Source organism: Lucilia cuprina, chromosome 4, assembly GCF_022045245.1.
Source record: "Lucilia cuprina isolate Lc7/37 chromosome 4, ASM2204524v1, whole genome shotgun sequence".
Classification (NCBI taxonomy): Eukaryota; Metazoa; Arthropoda; class Insecta; order Diptera; family Calliphoridae; genus Lucilia; species Lucilia cuprina.
Window position 1 is genome coordinate 14,058,924 of NC_060952.1, and position 6,738 is coordinate 14,065,661.

A 6,738-nucleotide genomic window follows, 5' to 3' on the forward strand; every position below is an offset into this window, starting at 1 on the left:
TTCAATTTTATTTGCAGTTATCCTTTAATTTAAAATGTTAGAATTTCCAATTTGTTGATTGTTTTTATTTTTTTGTATTTTCCTTTTGTTGGAGGAGATCATATTTTTTGTCACCGACTGTTTAATTACTTGTTTGTTTTTTCGTTCGTACTTTCCAATACCCTTAATGTTGTTGTTATTAATACTGCGTCTGTTAATGAGTGTATTATTGTTAGTGCAAATTTTTGTCATTCTTCTTTCTGTCGTGTACGTACATGCATTTGTTATTTATTTAAATATAAGTAAGCATAATGTGTGTACCAACAATAGTTGAATATTTTTGTTTTTGGATAACGGACCACTTGATATTTATAATTTGTAAATTCTTTGTGGTCCATAAACATTATTTTTTAATTTTAAAGACAGTAGTAATCGAACCTGCACATGAGCAACATCATATGTACGGCAAATCTCTCGCGCATTATTAAAATATTTATTTTTGTAATAGGTATTTTATTATATTGCGACATTTTTGGCGACCGTGACAGGACACGGCACTTAAGTTTTAAATAAAACTCAATTATTTAATTTGGTTTTGAGGATTTCCTGGCCCGTAGAGCCACATCTTTGTAGAATTTGTGTATACCAGTTGCACGAATATTGCCTTTTCGCTCCAGCAGAACCAATTTGTGGTACTGTTGCAAATACTTTCGAGAAATTCTTAGAGCCAACTTAAGAGCTGTTGTTCTCCTAAGTAGAACAGAAAAAATTGTTTTTCTGTAATTTCAAAACCAATTTGTAGTCCAAATAAATAATTAAATTTATTTGATTTCACATTTTTTAGTAGAACAAAATAAATTCCTTTATTTTGTAATTACAATAATTTGTGGCTCAAATAAATTAAATTTATTTCCTAAACAAAATTTTGTAGAAGAAAACAAGTTAATTTTTGTGTTTCAATATTTTTTGTGGCTCAAGAAATACTTGGTACAAATAAAAGATACAAGATTTGTAATAGGTATTTTTTGAAGATTTCCTATAAAACATTTTGTTATAAATTTTCGAAAAGTTTATATAAAAAATGGCCAACAAGGACAAAGATATGCCAGAATTAAATGATTCTGGAAGTCCAGAATTGGCCTCTTTGAAACAACAAAGGGCCACAATGAAAAGAAACATTACTTGTTTAGAAAAGAAAATCGATAAGGATGGAGATACTGCTGATACAACAATTTTGCAATGTCGGCTCGAAATTTTAGAGTCCTACTTCAAACAGATTTCCCATATTCAAGGGCAAATTGAAAAAATAAGTCCTTCCGATGTCACTAGGAGTGACTTAGAAGAAATATATATTGCAGCCAAGGCAAAATTGTTGTCCATCTTAAACAAAACTCGTAGTTCGACTTCAATGGAACAAAGTTTCTTCAACACTTCGATCGGACTTTCCAATCAAACTCGTTTGCCCTCGTTAAAATTGCCTCGCTTCGATGGAAAGTACGCAGATTATAAACGATTTATCACTACTTTCAATAATATGGTTCATGATAATTCGTCAATTACGCCAGTAGATAAATTCAATTATCTGTTAAATTGTCTTTCTGGTCCAGCCCTATCAGTTGTGGAACCTTTCCAAGTGACTGATGAGAATTACCCGAAGGCCCTTGATAGGTTGAGGGAGCGGTACGACAACAAAGTACTAATTTTCTTGGAACACATTACAACACTTTTCAACATTCCTGAAATGTCCAAAGGCGACAGTGTTTCATTACGTTATATCATAGATACCGTTTCTGCAATTCGTGGTTCACTATTATCGCTTGGATCGGAATTAGACATTATGAATGCTATTATAATTCATATTGTTTTATCGAAGCTGGATGATAGTTCTAAACAGAATTACGATGAAAAACTAGATTTTAGATCATTGCCCTCATGGGACACCTGTTATGACATCTTGAGTCATCGATGTCAATTTTTGGAAAGTCATGGAAAGAAAAGTGAACAAAAAAGTAGTTCTACTGGCACAAAGCCAAAATCAAACTTTTCTCGTAATGCAAATACTTTTCTTAGTTCGAATACAAACACAACTTGTTCGTATTGTAACAGCTCTGGTCATCATCTCGCCATCTGTTCATCATTTTTGTCGCTCGTAGTTTCGGAACGTTTTAATTTCGTAAAACGTAATGGGCATTGCATAAACTGCCTTCGAAAGGGTCATTTAGTTTCGAAATGTCCTTCTAGTAGTCGTTGTAGGGTTTGTCAGTCCGCTCATCATACTTCGTTACATATTTTCGTTCAACCGGAATCAGCACCAGTTAATCCAGCTCCTCCTGAAACATCTACAAATAATGCAACATCGTTAGTAGCTCGTTCGTTCAAAAGAGCCATAATACCAACTGCGGTGGTTCTTATCAAAGATAGTTTCGGTTGTTATCAACCTGTAAGAGTTCTTCTGGATTCCTGTTCTGAAATTAACTTCATTACAGAAGAAACTGCCAAGAAACTTAAACTACGTTTTCTACCAAATTGTCAAGATGTTTCTGGAATAAGTGAAATTCAAACAAAAATAAGATATTCTGTCGCTGCTACCATAAAATCCCGAATTGGCTCATTTCAGTGGTCATCAACATTTGCTGTAACGAAATCTATATCAGCCCAACAGCCTGGTGAAAAAATAGATACAACAAGGTTCACAATTCCAGAAACCATACAACTCGCAGACCCGCTTTTCTATAAGCCCCAACGCATTGATTTGTTAATTAGTACGGAAATATTTTTCGATTTGTTGCTCGAAGGACGCATTTCGTTAGGACATGGCATGCCTTGCCTTGTTAATACAGTTTTTGGATGGATTGTCGGTGGAAAATTCAACGATCAAAAAAATCCCTCGACCCTTACATGTAATTTGGCCCTAGATTCTTCAACTTCAATTCTTGATAACACATTGAGAAAATTTTGGGAAGTTGAGGAATATGTAAGTGGTCCTCAAACATTTACCAATGAGGAACAAGCGTGTGAGAAACATTTCACCGAAAATGTCCAAATTAACTCGGACCGAAGAATTCAAGTTCGGTTACCATTTAAACAAAATCCTAATTGTTTAGGTGAGTCTTTCGAAATTAGTAAACGAAGATTTTTGTCGCTCGAACGTAAATTGGAACGTGATCCCACTTTAAAATCTATGTATGTCGATTTTGTGAACGAATATTTGGCACTTGGTCATATGTCGCTCTATAATCGTCCTCTTTCGCATCCACATTACATAATACCTCATCATTGTGTTCTCAAGCCTGAGAGTACAACAACAAAGCTTCGTGTCGTTTTCGATGGGTCAGCTCGCACAACTTCGAATCATTCCTTGAATGATATACTCATGGTTGGCCCAACTATACAACAAGATTTAGTTACCACACTCTTTTCGTTTCGTTTGAATAGATTTGCTCTCACTGCAGACATATCTAAAATGTACCGCCAATTTTTAGTCGATGAACGTGATCGTAAATTTCAATTGGTTCTTTGGAGATCCAATTCAAAAGACAAACTATGCGTGTTTCAACTAAACACCGTTACGTATGGGCTCTCAGCAGCACCGTTTTTGGCTATTCGAAGTTTGTTTTTTATCGCCGATCAGCACAGTTCAACTTTTCCCATTGGTTCAAAGGTACTTCGTGAGGATTTATACGTAGATGATGTTCTCACTGGCTCTGATAGTCTCGAAATCTTAGAACTCAAGAAATCTGAAATTATTAAAATTCTCAGTATTCATGGTCTTCAGCTCGCAAAGTGGAATAGCAATTGTCCAGACTTCGTAACCAACAACGACGAAGAAGTTGCCATTAAAACCACTGAAGAAAATATTACAAAAACACTTGGAATGTCCTGGAATCCTACTCAGGATATATTTTTGTTTCGCTTTAACTTGCCCGATGTAAGTAATCCCACAAAACGTTCAATTTTATCGATAGTAGCAAAAATTTTCGATTTGCTTGGTCTCTTGAGCCCTATTGTAGTTCGTTGTAAAATGCTGCTCCAAGAGATGTGGGTCCAGAACATTGGTTGGGATGATCCCCTCAACAATAGTTTGACATTGATGTGGCTCCAAATTAAAGCAGATTTGGAACATATTCATGAAATCACAATACCTCGATATGTTTTTACTTCGGAAAACATACTCGGCGAAATACATGGCTTCGCCGACGCTTCGCAACGCGCATTTGGATGCTGTATTTACTATCGCGTCTTAGAAAATGGTTCTTATAAAACTACCTTGTTAATCGCCAAATCGAAGGTGGCTCCAATAAAAGCACAGTCTTTACCTCGTCTCGAACTATGCGCGTGCGTATTACTTAGTAGAACTTGGTCAAAAATAAAACCAAAAATCGGAAAATTTGTATCTTCTATATTCTTTTGGACGGATTCTAAAATTGTTTTGCAATGGCTCAAGATACATTCATCAACCCTTAATTGTTTTGTAGCAAATCGTGTCTCAGAGTTACAAGAACAAGCTCAAGACGTTATATGGCGGCATGTGCCATCAAAAAGTAATCCAGCCGATATTGTGTCTCGTGGTTGTAGCGCTACAGACTTGCCTAGTACAATTTGGTTTAATGGTCCCAAATTTATTTTCGAAGATGTTAGTAACTGGCCCGCAAACATAACTGATGAATCCGATGAAATTTTGGAAAGAAGAAAAACGGCTCTTAAATGCACTACAAATGACATCACCGAGTCCGTCATAGATGAAATTATAGATAAGCATTCGTCATACTATAAAATTCTTCGGATACTTACATACATTTTTCGAATTTGTAATAGGTGCAAGGTAGACCCTTTGTTGAAAGCCAATAACATCATTCATCTCCCACCCCAGGAGTTGGAGAACACATTTTGGAAATTAGTAGCACATATACAAAGTAAAAACTTCGTCGTGGAGTTAAACGCCATTTTAAACAATAATTTGGTACAACCGTCCTTGCAAAAACTGGCTCCATTTGTACATCAAATGGAAACTGACAACAAAACTATTAATTTGATTCGAGTGGGTGGAAGTTTTTGTGTGCTTTAGCTCAAAGGCAACTCACTTGGAGCTCGTTTCCGATTTGTCCACAAACAATTTTATACTTTGTTTAAATCGCTTTGTTAGTCGACGTGGCCTACCGCAACGCATTTTTTGCGATAACGCGACAAATTTTACAGGTGCCCACAATAAACTCAAAGAGTTAAAAGATAAATTGCTCTCTAATAAAATCGTATCAGAAATCAAGACGCATTGTACTCAAAATGGCTTCGAATTTTGTTTCATCCCTCCTCGTGGCCCACATTTTGGTGGATTGTGGGAGGCCGCTGTTAAATCTGCTAAAACCCTATTAGTAAAAAATCTTGCTCAAGCTCGCCTTACATTTGAAGAACTACAAACTTTAATTGTCGAAATAGAAGCTATATTGAACTCTCGTCCTATAGCTCCAATGTCAGATGACCCTAATGATGGAGAAGCACTTACTCCCGGTCATCTGCTAATTGGTTCATCGTTGGTGTCCATACCTCAGGAAACTTTTGATTCTTCAAAGTTATCCGCATTAAATCGATGGCAACAAATTTCGTATCTCAAAAATCAATTTTGGCAACTGTGGTCCCGAGATTATCTTTTATCGCTACAACAACGTTCGAAATGGTCTAAAACACAACCAAATATCAATATTGGACAACTAGTCATTATCCATGAAGATAATACTCCACCACAGAATTGGCTCCTTGCAAGAGTCACAAAAACAATTTTTGGTACTGATGGACATGTACGAGTAGTCGAATTAAAATCTGCTAATGGTTTTTGTCGGCGACCTATACACAAGGTGGCCCCTTTACCTAATTTATAGGATCTTGAAACGCAGACCGTTCAACGGGGGGAGAATGTTGGAGGAGATCATATTTTTTGTCACCGACTGTTTAATTACTTGTTTGTTTTTTCGTTCGTACTTTCCAATACCCTTAATGTTGTTGTTATTAATACTGCGTCTGTTAATGAGTGTATTATTGTTAGTGCAAATTTTTGTCATTCTTCTTTCTGTCGTGTACGTACATGCATTTGTTATTTATTTAAATATAAGTAGGCATAATGTGTGTACCAACAATAGTTGAATATTTTTGTTTTTGGATAACGGACCACTTGATATTTATAATTTGTAAATTCTTTGTGGTCCATAAACATTATTTTTTAATTTTAAAGACAGTAGTAATCGAACCTGCACATGAGCAACATCATATGTACGGCAAATCTCTCGCGCATTATTAAAATATTTATTTTTGTAATAGGTATTTTATTATATTGCGACACCTTTAATTACAGGCATTTTTCATTTGAGTGCTTATTAAATTTAAAACCCAAGTATATTTATATGAATTTGCTGTGTACAAAGTATGTATGTATTTTGCATGTAAGATCTATTTATAAAATTGATGGAAATGTTAAGTGTAAAGCTTTGAAGTATGTAGAAAAAATTTTTATATTTTTAGTTAATATTAAAATTTTAATAACAATTTGAAATTATACAAATTTTTAAATATTAACTTTACTGTGATGAATGATCTGCTATATTCTGTGATGAACGCGGTTAATGTTAAAAGCTTAAGTCATTTTCTGAAGAAGACCTTATATGGCCTATAGGGAGAGTTATAGACAGGTCTTAGGGGGAGTTATAGACAGGTCTTTAAAAGATTTCAGTTTCTAGCAAACTTATTTATGTTAAGGTATATTTAAGGCTA

At 35.0% G+C, this 6,738-nt stretch overlaps 1 protein-coding gene across 1 annotated transcript; it reads left to right on the forward strand.

Moving 5' to 3' along the window:
• Positions 1-1,060: 1,060 nt before the first annotated feature.
• On the forward strand, positions 1,061-5,852 carry LOC124419733. The gene is made up of 2 exons (XM_046950250.1): positions 1,061-4,707; positions 5,123-5,852. Exons 1-2 carry the CDS (start codon positions 1,061-1,063, stop codon positions 5,850-5,852), a joined length of 4,377 nt encoding a protein of 1,458 aa, XP_046806206.1.
• Positions 5,853-6,738: the final 886 nt, after the last annotated feature.